This window comes from Epinephelus moara, chromosome 5, assembly GCF_006386435.1.
Source record: "Epinephelus moara isolate mb chromosome 5, YSFRI_EMoa_1.0, whole genome shotgun sequence".
In the NCBI taxonomy this organism is placed as follows: domain Eukaryota; kingdom Metazoa; phylum Chordata; class Actinopteri; order Perciformes; family Serranidae; genus Epinephelus; species Epinephelus moara.
Window position 1 is genome coordinate 19,825,248 of NC_065510.1, and position 17,401 is coordinate 19,842,648.

At 38.9% G+C, this 17,401-nt stretch overlaps 2 protein-coding genes across 5 annotated transcripts in view; both read left to right on the plus strand.

Moving 5' to 3' along the window:
• glb1 (galactosidase, beta 1) overlaps nucleotides 1-3,214 on the plus strand; it is an 82,073-nt gene extending 78,859 nt beyond the window's left edge. For all 3 annotated transcript variants that reach the window (XM_050043861.1, XM_050043862.1, XM_050043863.1), the window contains 6 exons: nucleotides 719-793; nucleotides 900-989; nucleotides 1,125-1,238; nucleotides 1,479-1,610; nucleotides 2,060-2,293; nucleotides 2,452-3,214. In XM_050043861.1, coding sequence (XP_049899818.1) covers nucleotides 719-793; nucleotides 900-989; nucleotides 1,125-1,238; nucleotides 1,479-1,610; nucleotides 2,060-2,293; nucleotides 2,452-2,706 — 900 coding nt within the window. In that variant the 3' untranslated portion in view covers nucleotides 2,707-3,214. The remainder of the gene's footprint in view (nucleotides 1-718; nucleotides 794-899; nucleotides 990-1,124; nucleotides 1,239-1,478; nucleotides 1,611-2,059; nucleotides 2,294-2,451) is intronic.
• A 3,710-nt stretch (nucleotides 3,215-6,924) lies between these two features.
• LOC126389906 (cytochrome P450 2U1) lies at nucleotides 6,925-17,338 on the plus strand. 2 transcript variants are annotated; one of them, XM_050043872.1, is made up of 5 exons: nucleotides 6,925-7,502; nucleotides 9,671-10,321; nucleotides 11,485-11,646; nucleotides 12,447-12,618; nucleotides 13,857-14,021. In XM_050043872.1, the coding sequence occupies exons 1-5, from the start codon at nucleotides 7,091-7,093 to the stop codon at nucleotides 13,876-13,878; spliced, it is 1,419 nt and encodes a 472-aa protein (XP_049899829.1). In that variant the 5' UTR covers nucleotides 6,925-7,090; the 3' UTR covers nucleotides 13,879-14,021. The 2 variants fall into 2 exon arrangements, with proteins under 2 accessions (XP_049899829.1, XP_049899828.1); XM_050043871.1 differs by having other exon boundaries at nucleotides 6,926-7,502; nucleotides 12,447-12,614; nucleotides 13,857-17,338.
• Nucleotides 17,339-17,401: the final 63 nt, after the last annotated feature.

A 17,401-nucleotide genomic window follows, 5' to 3' on the forward strand; every position in this document is an offset into this window, starting at 1 on the left:
AAGTTTTCCAACTTTTGCCAAGAGGGAACTTTAGATATTGGTCCCTAGATTATGTTCACCAAGTTTCATGCAGATCGGTCAAACTTCCTAGGAAGAGATCGATTTTAAGTGTTTTTCAAAAAATTCAAAATGGCGGAAAATCTATATAACCGGAAGTTATGGGTTCTTGAGGTAAATTTGTTCCTCATGAGCAGAGGCATCTCTGTGCAGAGTTTCATGTCTCTACGACATACGGGGCATGAGATATGCCGAGGCATCTCTGTGCAGAGTTTCATGTCTCTACGACATACGGGGCATGAGATATGCCCATTCAAATTTTGCAATTTCAGTCGGTTACTATAGCGGCCCCCTTTGGCCAATTGATGTAATATTGCTTCATTCGCATCCTCCCATGACCCTCTACCACTGTGCCAAATTTCACATGGATTGACCACTGACTTGGTCAATCCATGTGAAATTTGGCAAGTCAGTGAGGAGAAAAATGTGGAACAGACACACAGACAGAGTTTTCGTCATTATATAGTAAGAAGACTGTAAATTCTTATCTGGGACCGCCCTGGCAAGAACACCAGTGCATGCCACTAGTGTGAAATGTCACTTCAGCTCTACTGGTGTCAAATTTAGGGTCGTCATTACTGTCAAAATTTGTATTTTTTTTTTACTTATGTACAGTAGAGAATATTTCATCTGTAAAATGTAATGTATTGTTTCACAACAGTACCGTCAGATACCAGAGGGACCAGTACCACCAACAACTCCAAAGTATGCCTATGGAACGGTTGTGATGAAACAGGTAGGTACTCAGAGGACACTGTGTTTCTTTGAACTCATCATTCAAAGACTTTTTTTCCACATGATTTAAAACATGAGTACTAAAAAGCAAACTTCTGCCACCGCAGCTCCAGACGATAACAGATGCCTTGGACACACTGTCTTTCTCGGGCCCCGTCAAAAGCGTGTATCCTCAGACTTTCACTGAACTGAACCAGGTAACCTTTAAACCTTTCATTTGTTCTGGTGCATCCTTTTTTCAAGTTCACTAACAACATTTTGTCATTTGTTTTTTTTTAGATTTTCAGTAGTTGATTTGTTTAAAATGCATGTCTTTCCTGTTTGTCCTGCAGGCCTTTGGTTTCGCACTGTACAGAACCACTCTGCCTGTCAACTGCAGCACACCCACTCCGCTGTCATCTCCACTGAACGGCGTCCATGACAGAGCATATGTGTCAGTGGACGGGGTGAGTATATATTACATGTTTCTCCACGCACATGCCTTTTGTTCAAACGCACGGCTCGCCATCAAACCTCCATACTTCATTCTGTGCTGGTGTTTAGACAGCACCCGACATTTGAGAACTTCAGGATTGGTTTATGTTTCCACTCTAGTATAAAAACATGTGAAAATTATACATAGTCGGAGTTAAAAATGTAGTAAACTCTGATTATTTCTGATATGACCATGCTGATTTCTTCTCAAGGTGCCTGTGGGGATTCTTGAAAGGAACAAAGCCATAACTGTCAACGTGACTGGGAAAGCTGGCAGTCAGGTGGACATACTGGTGGAGAATATGGGCCGAATCAACTACGGAAAAGAAATCAACGACTTCAAGGTTACATTTTAAAGTTACCATGTGTGCTTTGAATTATAAATGTCTCAAGGCTTTCGGATTCCAGGCTGTACAAGCCTAAAAGAAGTCAAATGAAATGGCAACCCAATTAAATTTAACTTTTGAATTTTACCTTTATTGTGACGTAAAACTGCAGCTTTATTTATGTAGCACCTTTCAAACAAACATGTTAAGTGCTTCACATAGCAAAATTTAAAAAGCTTAGACAGGAAAAGTGAAATAAACACCAAGAAATACAATTTTGCAAGACGCGAAACAGTAAAATGTCACTCATTTCTTAAAATATCCTGGTCAGCTGTATCGAATGCTGCGCAGAGGTCTAAGAGAAGAAGCACTGTGACACTGTTTGCATCCACAATCACGTCTTTACAGTTTTCAACAAGCTGTCTGTCAATTCTCTGCTCTCCCTGTCTGGTTTGTGTACCGCACAGGGCCTGGTGTCCAACCTGACTCTGGGAAAAGACACGCTCACCGGCTGGACCATGTACAGCCTCAGCATCGACGAAGCGGTCAGCCAGGGCCTTCTCGGTGAAACGAAACCAACAGATCCACCTCCGCCCGCTGCTCATGCCCTTCCAGCCTTCTACAAGGGAAGCTTCATCATTCCTGACGGCATCCCAGACCTCCCCCAGGACACGTACATCAAACTGCCCAAATGGAAGAAGGCATGTGCCCCATACATTGGTTTATTCATGTAGTTAGAATCAAAAGAATCAATGACGGTTTGAAACTGTGGGACAAGTGTTTCATGAAAGACATATTCCTAAAACACAATGCAAATACAGCATAATAATTAATCAGTCCTATGTCCCTTTTTTTCCAGGGGCAAGTTTGGATTAACGGCTTCAACTTGGGGCGTTACTGGCCAACTCGAGGCCCTCAGGTGACACTCTTTGTCCCCGCCAACATCCTCAGCACAGCTGCACCCAACAATGTGACCGTCCTGGAGCTAGAGGAGGCTCCCTGCAGCTCAGGACTTTGTAGTGTGGAGTTTACTGACACCCCCATCCTGAATGCAACAGTCCATTCAGGCTACAAATGGCACAGGAGGCTCTTCGCTAAAGACGATTTGCTGTGATCATAAGGGAACTCACCGCTGCACACAAGAAATCAATTTGCACTATTCATATTTGCTGAAGTACAGAGTCAAATCAGCACCTGTTGTGTGAGCTCAGTGAATGTTTGATTTTAAAAGCTGCCACATGTGAAAGACGGCTAATTTGGGACATGACATCGGTGATTGAATGTGTCTTTATGTGTTTTTAGCCAAATATCTTATTTACATCACATCAGCTGTGGGCGTCTCTACCTCACTGATTCTACATTTTCATTCAAAGCCTTTTTTTTCCTTTCGCTTCACAAAGGGATCATTGCCAACTGAAGCACTGCCGAAACATCACAGCAGCCTTTATGAGAATAACACATCAGGGAAATAATATATGTATCATCATATCGTTGGACTGCTGATATGTAGCTTTTATTAACTTTAGAATTATTTTACATATGTTTGAACCTATCTGATGTAATGCGTGTAATGCATCAGCCTTTTAAAGCAAAAATAAAAATATATGATTTGATTATATTCAGATGATCTCTTTTCTTATTGTGTGTGGATATCCTCCTGAGACCCGGAAGAAAGGTTTTGATATTTAGATTTTTTTTAGATAGTTTAAGTATTGTAGTTGAAAGAAACATGTTACAGCAAAAAAAAAATTCATGAATGTTATTTATTTATTTTTGATCAAATGTCCCTTACAGTGGACATCGGGTCTTGCTTGGTGTAAAATTTCGTTTTTTTCTAACAGATAAATTACATTTCTTTTCATTTCCTGAACACTTAAAACAGATTAATCCAATTTCTTTTCATTTCATGAGCATTTAAAACAGTTAAATGCATTCAATAAAAAATGTTTACAAAAAAACAGTTAGACGAAGGAAACACATCTGAACACTAAAACATCATTTTAAGAAGTAACATCTCATTGTGGAGCTTTTTAAGTAAACTGCATTCTGCACACTTGATAGTCACCTAAAGCTGGGTTTAGGTCACATCACACAGCACTAACAACAGATCAATCAATTTCAATCAATTTTATTTATAAAGCCCAATATCTCAAATCACAATTTGCCTCACAGGGCTTTACAGCATACGACATCCCTCTGTCCTTAGGACCCTCACAGCTGATCAGGAAAAACTCCCCCAAAAAAACCCTTTAATGGGGGGGGGGAAACGGTAGAAACAGATCATGCATGGTATAACAGGAAGCAGTGTTTTGTCTTTGAACCACACAAAAACATGTTACATTTGATACACTTCACAATTTCGGAAGTATGGAAATTGGTTAAAAACAGAAGTTAGCAAGTCCCGCTGTCCCCTACAAAGGACATTGAATAAAAGTTGTGTTTTGACAGGGTTAAAAATATTGTACATTTCTGAAATCTTACTAAATTGAAGTTAAGACTTTTATATTGAAGAAACAATTTGATTATTAGCAACAGAAACATGATATCTGCAAAAAATTGATCACTTTCCTCCCTTGATGCCATAAAATGTGGAAGCTGTGATTCCTGCCATTTTGAAAAGAGAGTGCATGTGCTCTGTTAGCCACACCCCCACAACTGTGGCATCATTAGAAAGCCCAGGATGTCCTCTTGACAGTACAGTGGGACTCAAATAGATTGCATAAATGATGTTTAACTTAGAGGTCTCAGACTCATGTCCCCCACAGAGGACGAAAATGAATTGCCGGGTCTTAGGAGGATATGCTAGTCAGACACATTTATTTATCACTGTAAAATAGATATATTTGTCTTGTAGTAAATATGGAGAATATAAAAGATATTTTATAGATGTGGTATAGTGACTGATGCTGAGTTTTTAATATATATATATATATATACAGTGGTGTGAAAAAGTGTTTGTATATGTATATATATATATATATATATATATACATATACAAACACATGTATATATATATCTATCTCTCTCTCTCTCTCTCTCTCTCTATATATATATATATATCCCTTTATTTAATGTATGTTGTATGTAAAATATTTATGTTATTTTGTTAATTTTTATTATTTTTAAAATATTTTTTTATTTTAATTCCAAATCCCTTTTTAACATATTTTTATTAGATTATTTTACTGTATTATTTTGAATACCTAATCATTTTAGTTATGTTGCATGGACACAGGATATTACATATTGAGTCTAATAACACATCACAGTGAAGTATGAAATTCCCTTTTGAGTTGTGGTGGTGAAGGGCAAAATGTTCCAATGATAATTGAAAAAAATAAAAATGAAAACAAACGAATAAATAAAAAGTAAAAATCCACTGAATGAGCTTTTCCTGTCAGCTGCTCCAGTTGGGTGTTCTGGCGCCCTCTGGTGGACGTAAGCATGAATTACAAGCAGAGTGCAGGCACAAATACACAGATTAACATGTTGAAAGTTTTTTCTTCCACAGATATTACTTTAATTTGTATGTTTTTATCTAATATACCAACCAACACCTTTTTTATTTGATTTAATCTATTTATTTTAAATACTAAATCCCTTCATTTGAGTCTAGTCTTATTTTAAGATATTCATTTTAATTCTTTATAGTACTGTCTTGCCTCAAGGTAATACTCAGTTTTGGCTGTTTACACACACACACACACACACACACACACACACACGCACGCACACACACACACACTACATCCTCAATTATGTTGCAATACTTTAAGGAGAGCCAAGACCCTAAAAAAACAACAACTGCACTATTTATTCTGTTTATTCTTGCTGAAATATGCTTCTACTCTTTACTCTCTTTGGACCCTTGTTGTTCTGCATACACATGCTTCCCCTTGGTCACATCATAAGCAAATACAACATCCTGTTCCATTGCTTTGCAGATGACACACAGATACATGCTGTGCAAGGTTCTGCTTGCTGTTCCTCAGTCCTGGCTAAACACCAAAGGTGACCAGGCTTTTGCGGTCAAGGCCCCTCAGCTCTGGAGCTCCCTGCCTGAGGATGTGAGGCTTGCTGAATCAGTAACATATTTTAAATCACCTCTTAAAACTTATCAGTTCAAAGAAGCCTTTTATTAATTTCTGCACACTGTTTCGTTTACATATGTCTCATTTGTTTATCTTTTTTTTTTTTAATCTTGGTTGCAGCAGTTAGTGTATTATTTAATTATGTATTACTCATAACTGTTTGATTTGCTGTACCTCAGTGCAGTCTATAGGGCAGTTAGTTTCCAACTTTGCTTATCTGATTTAGTGAGAGTTTTTTTTTATTTTTAATGTTCTTTCTTTTTCTTAAAATAGCCTCATTTTATTTGCTTGAATCCTGCATTGTTTTAAATGTGGGTTCAACCATGTAAAGCACTTTGTAACTTTGTTTTGAAAAGGGTTTCATTAATAAAGTTTTATTATTATTATCATTATTATTAGTAATAGTAGTAGTAGTATTTAACACATTCATTCCTATGAGCTTTTCCACAGCGGTACAAAGTTGTTTATAGGTAACGTTCAGACAAATAAACTGATGAAAAGAGTTAATTTTAATATTTTTCTATTTCTAATAGCAATAATTGTAAACGTTAAGTTTCTTGAATATGCTCCATGAGTACTGTACTGAATTCTAATAAAATGTAAAATAATAATCCTCTTTATTTTATTTCATTTCTTGACATTATGGCACTGTCTTGCTTTAAGGTAACATTAAGTGTGTGAGATGTTTTAATTCCTGTTTAATTGGTCTATTCTATGACAAAAAAACAAACAATTGCAACATTACAAACATTTTGTTTTTTACCAGCTGGCATTGTAAGTACCATAGTGGGTTAAATACTAATAACCTTGTAACTTATTTATTAAGGTTCAAGCTCCTAAGGGCCAGAGCCCTGTTGAGTTTGTGTCAGTTTGATACTGTTATTAGGGTTAAGCCCTGAGGGGCCATATTTTAATTTAATTATGTTTTATTTCATTTAATTAAAAGCAAACCCTGGTGTAGCTTTTTCCCACACAAAAAATACTTCCATTATTTAAAGTAAAGAGGTGTAACAACATTTTTCCAACAAGATAACCAAATAAATGAATGAATAAAACGTTAACTTTGTACAAACAAGCTGAATCCAAAGTCCCTGTTAAAAGTTTATTTAATAGGTAAAGAAGAGCTCTGCTGTCGTCACTGTTGAAGTCAACCAATCACAGCAGGGCAGGGCGCTGTCAGCCAATAGGAAGCCACTAACGGTACAACGTTGACAGACGGTGTTTGATAACAACACAGGAAGAGTGTGAGGAGCGACACATCCATGGAGGTGCTGTCGGACACCGGGGTCGCCAAGTTGGCACGTTATTAATGATTTTACTCGCAGTTTTTTGAATACTTTTAAACATGGGATAGTAACGTCTTTGTCAGCTCACTGAATTCAGCTGGTTTTAACTGTGACACCATAATGTCGCTGTCATGGCGGGAGTGTCTGAGCAGCTCCGTGCTGTCGCATGTAAACTTTGTAGCTCTGCTGGTGTTCTTGCTAGTGTTTTATATCGTTAATGTTTATCAGAAACGACGGTACTTCGCAAATATCCCGCCAGGTCCGAAACCGTGGCCGGTGGTCGGTAACTTCGGCGGGTTTTTTCTCCCCTCTTTCATCCTGAGGAGGTCTGGACTGCAGTCACAACCCCCCATGGTCATTTTAACGGAGCAAGCCAACGTGTACGGTAACGTGTACAGCCTGTTTGTAGGGAGTCAGCTAATGGTTGTGCTTAATGGCTATGAAGTGGTCAAAGATGCTCTCTCAAACCATCCTGAGGTGTTCTCCGACAGACCAGATATTCCTTCTGTCACCATCTTGACCAAACGCAAAGGTGAACAGCTGTTTTCATTCAAGGACTGTTGTATAGATTTACAGCTGCATTTCTGTGTTGACTAATCATTGAGCATGAAATGGGCAGACACTCTCAGTTTCTACTTTATTAGGTACTGTCTAACTAAAGCTAATGCAGTCTGATAAACCCTGGAATAAATTAGGTTTTTGTGTAAACTTTGGAGAGGTGTTGATTCAACTTTATTGTCCCCCTTGGAGGCTGTAGTTTGTGGTGCTGCTGATTACATTGCCTTATACAGAGAGCTCTTTCCAATATCAGTCTATTTATATATATATATTTATTTTTATTTTATTTATATAACAAATGAGGTGGATAAATGGTTAGAAACACATCCTTACCTACCTACCACAGTCAGATTAAAAGAATAAAGGATATGTTCACACTCTCTCAGGTGTATCTTAATAAAATACTCACATGACTGAAGGTTTAAGGTTCAGTTTATCGTCATTCAAATAGGGCTGCAACTAACGATTATTTTCATTGGCAACTAATCTGTCGATTATTTCTTCGATTAGTCGACTAATCATTTTATCGAAAAATTTGTTAAAATGTTGAAAAATGTCGGTCTTTCTCTCTCAAACCCCAAAATTATATCATCTAATGTCTTGTTTCGTACTCACTCCAAAGGGTTTTAGTTCACCGTCATGGGAGAGTGTGTAAAGCTGCCAATATCTGAACGTAAGAAGCTGCAAAAAGAGTAGTTTGGGGTATTTTTATAGGACTTATCTATGAAAAATGACTCAAACCTATTAGTCGACTACTAAAATAGTCACAGATTATTTTAATAGTCGATTAGTCATTGATTAGTTGACTAATCGTTGCAGCACTACATTAAACATGTAATATGAGGGAATGAAATTTGTTACCCAGGTCCAGTAGCATACAGAATAAATAACATTTAAGATAGACCTATAATAGATAATTAAATAACCTAAAAGCCTTTAACAAAAACAGCACATACTTAAAACAACAAGCAGCATGTTAAAGTGCATAATAGTGCATTAGTAGCCGCACACAGTTTCAGCAGTATAAAATGCAGAGGACTGACTTTAAGCCAGTGTTCACAGCCTCATTCTCGCTTTGAGGCTGCAAAGGTAGGATTAAATAAGGTTGTGAAAAATAAAGTGCGATTACATCAACATAAAATAAGACAAGAGAACAATAACAAGCTGACCACTATCCCCATAATCACAGGTCTACCCTCCCATACCCGCAACACTTCTCCACTCCTCCCTCTTCCCTCCACCCACACAGACCCATCACTTTTCAGTCATCTCAGTTGCTGTAGTGTGTGCAGTGGCTGAACTTTTGTGTTAGATTTGTGGTTGCAAGATATAATATGAGGGGTTTCCAATTTTTATTGAATTATTGGAGCTTGTCTTTCAGGGCAATAATGAGCAGAGACTGTGGCTTGATCGCAGTACTCATGACCTCAGACATCTGCAGCATCATGTCTGAGGTCATGATCACAGTGCTCATGACCTCAGACATGATGCTGCAGATATCAGTCCAAAAAGATTGAACCTTTGGACATGAAGCAAAGCCATGTAGAAGTGTTGCCACAGAAGATTGGCATTGAGACAGTGTTTTGCAATCATTTGGACAAGTATGTATATTCTCAAGGCTCTTTTCCCAGGAATCATCAAGACAGGGTATATTTTAGAGCTGCAACTAACACTTAATTTCATCATCGTTTAATCTGCCAACTACTTTCAGTTTTAACTGACTAATCGTTAAGTCTATACATTTATTTTTTTAAAGTTAAAAATGTTAATCAAAATTTCCCAGAGCCCAAAGTGACGTCCTCCAACCAACAGTCCAAAACTCAAATACTCTTTATTTACAACCATAAATGACAAAGAGAAACTGCAAGTTCTCTAATTTAAAAATGTTTATTGGTGCCTTCAATGATAAGTTAGATTAGATTCCAGAGTTTATAAATAAATACATAAATAAAAGTACAGTAGCGATGAAATAAATATATGTGTCTGCAGGTATAAACAGACAGTAGAAGTAGTTGAAGAATTACCCTACTCACAAGTGCAGCTGTGTAGTTATATGGATAGTTTACAGTTTGATGAGTCCATACCGATAAAATTGGAAACAGACTAAATAGCTATCCCGTCTCTGTTGTAATTGAACTTTAGGAATAGTCTTTGCACCTTACGGGCCAGTGTGGAGAAAGCAGCGCAAGTTCTGCCACACCACACTCCGAAGCTTCGGCCTGGGGAAGCTGACCTTGGAGCCATGCATCCAGGAAGGTCTGGCCACCATCAAAACAGAGCTGCTGCGACTGAGCAAGGAGTCCGGTGCAGTCGGCGTGGACCTGGACCCGCTGATCAGCAGCGCCGTGTCAAACGTCATCTGCTCGCTGATCCTGGGACAGCGCTTCCATCACGAGGACAGCGAGTTCCGCAACATGCTGAGACTTATGGATCGAGGGCTGGAGATCAGCGTGAACAGCGCTGCAGTCCTCATCAACATCTTCTCACTGCTGTACTACTTGCCTTTTGGGGTCTTCAAGGAGTTGCGGCAGGTGGAAAGAGACATCACAGCGTTTCTGAAGAGGAGTATTGCAAAGCACAGAGAAACCTTAGATCCTGACAACCCGAGGGATCTTGTAGACATGTATTTGATGGAGATGTTGGCCCAACAAGCTGCTGGAGAGGAGGACAGCACCTTCACAGAAGACTATCTCTTCTATATAATAGGAGATCTCTTCATCGCTGGCACTGACACCACCGCTAACTCAGTTTTGTGGGTTCTGCTCTACTTGGCCATACACCCTGATATCCAAGGTAATAGTAGCAAGGAATTTGTCTAGTTTGCTGCAAAACTGACCTCCACAGTGCCACTGGAGTGGAGCTGTGGGACCACCACCTCTGATATCCAAAATGTCTCCAATCAGATTCTGTCCAGTTTTGGCAAAGTTATAAAGTCATAAAGCTCCTACTCAGAGTTTCCCTGGCACAAGATTTTGATGAAAGAAAATACACAGTGTAGAAGAAAACAATGAGTGATAGGCACACACAAATCCACACACTTTTCTATATTTGATGCAGCTACTTTATCATCTCAACGCATATTAGTCATTCAGTTATATAAAATATAATTTATACAACACTCTAGAGCTTCAAAATTTATAGTTGAGATACTGATGGGTTACATTTATGTTGCAGAGCTGATTGTGAAAGGCTTTTAGTCGTATACAAACCACAGATGTTTTCTGTGTTAATCATGGAAAACTCTTTTGGGGGGGGGGGAAAGGAATTGGAAGTCTGCAGTGGGAACCCACAGCTCAGACACTTCCTGGTTTCAGGATAACAAAATATCTGGCTAGATTATACATTTAACCACTTCTCCATCTCTTTCACAACCACATTGATTAGCACATCAAAACATATGTTCTACCACTGCTTTCAAGTACTTTGAAATTACTTTAACTGGCTTACAGCTACAGTCGGTAACTTTTAAGAAAATAGTCATATTTGCTGAAAGTGTCACTATATTCTGAAGGAAGTACATGACACAGGTAATGTGGAAGAAAAGAACCATGCCCCTCCTCCTCTTCCTCCTGCCTCTGATGGCATTCGCTGGAATCAGACCGTGTAATGCAGCTGACAGTCATGTCAGTCGCCCTCACCAGGCAGCGCTGATTAAATGCGAATAAAAATTCTGTTCCTGCTTTGCCTATCTCTCTCCTCAAATGTTCTCAGAAACTTATTTTAGTGTACTGTTGAGCTGTAAAATGAGAAAGTTGGTCTAGCTGGTAGGCGGCGCATGATACTGTTGGATACTTAACAGTTTCAGCAAATATAAAAAAGTTATTTTTTAGAAAAGTTACCAACTGTAGCTCTAAGGTGTGTAAACACCACCCATTATTTTTACTTATTTGGTGGGATGAGGACTTTATTGATCATCAAAGAATGATTAATTAATGTTTCTACTGTTTTGATTTCAGACAAAGTCCAAGCAGAGATCGATAAAGTGGTGGGCACACATCGTGTCCTGTCGCTGACAGATAAGGGAAGCTTGCCTTTTACTGAAGCCACCATCATGGAGGTGCAGAGACTGACTGTTGTGGTTCCCCTGGCTATTCCTCACATGGCCTCTGAGACAATAGGTAAACTTAAAGGTCCGGTGTGAAGGATTTAGGGGCATCTATTGGCAGAAATGAAAAGTTTATAATCACCTTTAAATGGAAATTTAAATTGTTTTTTTGCCCTTAGTTTGTTACTGTTTGTTTTTCCAAACCAATGATGAGGAATCCAAATGATTTCAAACGGCTGAGGGCTCGACTGCAAAAATCAGATTTTTAGAAAACGTCTGATTCTGTATGTTTACTGTGTCGGTTTTATTAATATGTGTAGATGCGACGGAGAGAGTAATTTGTTGTTGTTTAATTCAGCAGCGACTACTATTTCCTTGTAGTGTTTAACAGGCAATCAAAGTGCTTGATGCAAAGTGCTGCACAAAGAAGTCAAAGACTGATTGATTTTATAGTTTTTTTAAGAAAAGATGGTAAAAAGAGCAGAACAAACAGTATGTAAATCTACATACAGCACAGGTCCGCGTTCTACAGTAGCCCAGATCAGACGAACCAAACACTGGCTCTAAAAATGGCCATTTACGTCTTCATGTCTGCCACTATAGCTCTATTACATGCTTGGCACATGGAAGAAGTTTCAGTTCTGCAACCTCACCACTAGATGCCACTAAATCCTACATACCAGACCCACCACCCCTCGTCTTTTCCTAAATCTTCTGTTAATGCTCAACCAGTCAAGAGTTTCAGACAGTAATCATATATCAGAAATAATAAAGATCTACAGAGGTGACTTTTGTTGATGAGTCGCAATTTCAAAAGCATCTGACTCACTGAGGTGATGGCTTTGTAATGTGTTTTTCTCCCTCTCTTTTTAGAGTTCAGAGGCTACACTATTCCCAAAGGAACAGTTATTGTGCCCAACCTGTGGTCTGTCCATAGAGATCCCACTCTCTGGGACGACCCAGACAGTTTCAACCCAACACGCTTCTTGGATGATGAAGGACATTTGCTCAGGAAAGAGTACTTCATACCATTCGGGATCGGTTTGTAAATCCTCACTCATAAATAAGTGAAACCTTGATTTATACAGGTGCATCTCCAAAAATTAGGATATAGTGAAAAAGTTCAATATTTCTTGTCAGTTATTTCAGAAAGTGAAAATTGTATATATTCTGGACTCATACAGTCCTGAGAAGGAGCTCTAATCAGCTAATGAACTCAAAATATTTGCAAAGGTTTCCTGGGCCTTTCATCTCCCAGTCTGGTCCAGTTCACACAACCACATCATGGGGACGACTGCTGACTTAACAGTTGTCCAGAAGACACTCATTGACACCCTCCACAAGGAGGGTAACCCACAGATGGTGATTACTGAAAGGGCTGTCTATTCGCAGTGGTCTCAGTGGTCCAAAATCATCTTTTAGTTGAAAGTACATTTTACATTTCATTTGGAAATCAAGGTCCCAGAGTCTGGAGGAAGAGCGTTGAGGCACAGAATGCAAGTTGCTTGAAGTTCAGTGATGATTTGGGGTGCCGTGTCATCGGCTGGTGTTGGTCCACTGTGTTTTATCAAGTTCAAAGTCAACATGGCTGTCTACAAGGAGATTTTTAGAGCACTTCATGCTTCCATCTGCTGACCAGCTTTATGGAGATGCTGATTTCCTTTTCAAGCAGGACTTGGCCCCTGCCCACAGTGTCAAAACTACTCCTAACTGGTTTGCTGATTGTGGTGTTACTGCCCTCGAACCCCACAGAGAATCTATGGCGTATCACCAGATGAGAGACACCACACTCAACAATACAGATGAGCTGAAGGCTGCTATCAAATCTACCTGGGCTTCTATAACACCTCAGCAGTGCCACAGGCTGGTTGCCTCCATGTCACACCGCACTGATGCAGTAATTCGTGCAATAGGAGCCCTGCTTATAACTAAGCATTTATGCTTATAAGAGCATAAATGAAAATACTTTTCAGAAGGTCGACATTTCTGTAGTATAAATTCTTTTTTGATTGGTCTTATGTAATATTCTAATATTTTGAGATGCTGGATTTTTGATTTTCATGAGCTGTAAGCTGTAATCATCAAAATGAAAACAAAAAAAGGCTTGAAATATTTCACTTTATGTTTAATGAATCTAGAATATATAAAAGTTTCACTTTTTTAATTAAATTAAGGGCAAAAAATGAACTTTTCCATATCATAATTTTTTGAGATGCACCTGTAAACTGATTTTAATTGTCCATGCACCAGGCGCTAACGCTTTATGCCCCCTGTACCCTTCAGGTCGCAGGGTGTGCATGGGTGAACAGCTGGCGAAGATGGAGCTGTTCCTGACGGTTTCCAGCTTACTGCAGGCCTTCAAATTCAGACTTCCAGAGGGAACGCCTCCTCCTTCTCTGCAAGGGCGGTTTGGCCTGACGCTAGCACCCTGCCCATACACTGTGTGTGTGAGCCCTCGAAGGTGAAGCAGTGCAATATTTGGTTCAGATTTTCTGTAAACCAAGAACCTTTACTGACCAAGACGTGGGTAAAGGTCTCCTGGAGAGACAATGCAATCTGTGTGAAACAGAAAAAGTATGATCTGTATCTATGGCTGCACATCACATCTCATTATCAGTTAATGTACTGATTACTCAAGCAATTATTGGGTCCATAAAATTCAAAAAGCAATGTGAAACACCAATCAGAAATGACCAAAGTGATGTCTTATGGCTAGTATTTAATTTGCAATGCTTTCATCCAAAACAGCTGCTAATAATCTCCTCTAAGAAGCTGGGACCAGCAAGTGTTTTATATTTACTTGACAATCAAGCAATAATTAAGGTCTATTGTCAAAGTTCTGTTGATTGTTTTTTTTAATCAACTCAATCTCGACTAATACGGTCAGTATTATATTTCAGATGCCTTTGATTTTGGAGGATATCTGCTGTATATCTGTATTGATATTTTATCATTTTACTGTAATAGGACGCATGACACTGAAATATAGAAATGAGCGCACAGATCTGTCTATCTGTCTGTATAATGTCTTTTATCAGGGCATTAGGAAAGATTTTAGTTTCAAGAGTTTAAATATATATTTTCCTTACTGACTTGATAAATGGATCACTGGCATTGTGTCAATAAAATGAGTTTATCTTAATAATAATAACCTTAGTGTATCATGAATATAGAAAACTTGAATATTATCATTAAATCACTTTTTATTCTGAAAGAACAAACTAATCCTAAATCAGAATCATTTTGTTTTTGTCATTTGTCATTTTGAAAAAACAGTTTTTAAGACATGCAGCCCAAAGCTTATTTTACAACAGCTAGGGACATTCTGGCATTTTGTCTAGGGTGTGTGCATGATGTGCAGTGTAGAGTTACAGTCAATTGATTTAAGGAAGTGTATTATGATTGTAACAAAACATATAACCTATTGGTAAAAGAAATCAGCTCAAAGGTGGAAAAGATACTGACTGCTAGCTGGGACTTCTGCGACAGCTGATTGACAGTTCATGAAAACATCCAAATGTGATTGCTAATAGAGAATTAACAGCATTCAAGTGTTTATTTAATTGTTCAGACTCAGACATTTATGAGCTCCAGAGAGGACTGCTGAAATAAATAAGACCAGAATTTTATAACAACCTAACTTTCCTCTTTAAGTCAGGGTTTATAACACTACATAGTATTTAATTTTTTAATATATAAGTGCCGTATTTTAGTAGGCTGCGTGGTGGTGCAGTGGTTAGCATTGTTGCTTCGGAGCAAGCAGGTTCCTGGTTTGAACCCCAGGGTGGCGGAGCCCCCCGGTGGAGCCTGCATGCTCTCCCAGTGCCTGCATGGGTCTCCTCCAGGTACTCCAGCTTCCTCCCACAGTCCAAAGACATGCAGGTTAGCCGTAGAGACTTATGGATCATACAACCGTAGGTGTGAATGTGAGCGTGAATGGTTGTCTGTCTCTATGTGTCAGCCCTGTGATAGTCTGGTGACCTGTCCAGCGTGTATCCGTGACATTCATTTGACAGCTATAGTTAGAGAATAGCCCATGGTAGAGTGTAACAGAGCACATTTGCTTAACTACTGTGCTTAAACAAAGTGATGAGGTATTTGTACTTCAGTAAATAAGTGCTGTATTTCAGTGAGCTTTTAGCAGTGGGTGGAATGCACATTAGGAGTATTGTGCTAAATTCACTCAGTGCCTTTACTGTAATTGCACAACTGAAGTGAAGTGCCAGCTTTTAGGGACCTGTAGTGCCATCAGGGCAGCAGGGTGAAAAGGTGGTGACTTATGTGTGATGATTCTCTAATGTTTGTGGCCCGATGAAGACATTGTCCTCTACTTATGGCAACTGAGTGCCAGGAATTTGCTGTGCTGACTTTAGGACTCTCTGAAGAGCTTTCCTGTGTGTTGCAGTGCAGCTGACAAACACACCAGCATGCTGTAAATGAGAATGCTTTAAATGGAGGAGTGATAGAAAGACAGAAGCAGCTGCTGGGACAGGTCGGCTCTTTTCAGTGTCCTGAGAAAATACAGCCACTTCTGCTCCTTCACCAGGGCTGTGGTGTTTAAAGTCCATGTGAGGTCCTGGGAGATGTGTGTGCAGAGGAATTTAAAGGAAGACACTCTCTCCACTATGTCTCCTCTGATGTCTAACAGTGCAGGTTCCTTGTTGTTTCCTGAAGCTGACTATCATCTCAGTTGTTTTGGAGATGTTGAGCACCAGGTTGTCAGTTGAACACCTTTCTGTCAGTCTGCAGACCTCATCCCTGTAGGCAATACATTTGAGGTACTTGTAGTTTACTTCTACTTTCCAATACAGTTCAGAGGGAAATATTTTACGTTTTACTGCAGTACAATTATTTGGCACTTAGCTACTAGTTATGAGTTACTTTTTTTACAACCGCGTTTGAAGCCATTGTTAAATCCTCCATATGCACACAGCTGTGAACACATAACAACAGTATTACTGCACTGATAAACCAAGTTCCAAGCTCCAAGTGTGGATAAGTGGTTGAAAGAGATGGTCAGGATAGAGGAGGGAGACAGACAAGAAAAGAGACATCCTGGAATCTGAAGAGCTGGAAAGGTTGACAGGTTTCTAAAAGCAGTGAGCCACTTGAGGCCAGGCTTTACAGTGATTATAACAGCTAAGGGGGTTTGACAACACCCCCAAGCTGTTCTAAAATCACTGTAAACCACTCATTGCTTGAATAAATAAACAGTGTGGAGGAAGGAGTCAGTCCGCATAATGAGTGTTTACCTTTGATGCTTTGAGTACATTTTGCTGATAAAGGGTAGTTAGGCGACTCCTCAAGTATTGTGACTTTGGGTCACTGAGAGAACATTTTTTCATTTTTATCACACTAAGCTGACACCAAAAGGTATGTACAAAGATTCAATGATAAATCAGTTACTATTTTTATTAGATAGAAAGTGGACTTTGTGATGTATCTTCTTTGTCCCTGAGCCAGAGTTTGGACATTTAACCCTGCTTGAGTTTGAATTTAATATTGATTTATTATTAACTTCTAATAGAAATGACAAATAAATACCCATTTTACCAATTTTAATAAAATGTTGCCTATAAAGTGTTGTAAGATCTATGTAAGGTTACTGGGGTTGTGCCACACCGTGTAAAAGTGTGACTTTAGGGCTTTTTTTGTTTGTTTGTTTTTTAGAGTTTGTTAACTTGGTAAAAACAGCAAGAGTCATGTGACATGAAAGTACATGCCTGCAGAATAAAAACATAAAATAAAAATAAATCTGGAATACATTTATTATCTTATCTTACTATATAATGACGAAAACTCTATCTGTCTGTGGGTGGGCGTGTGTG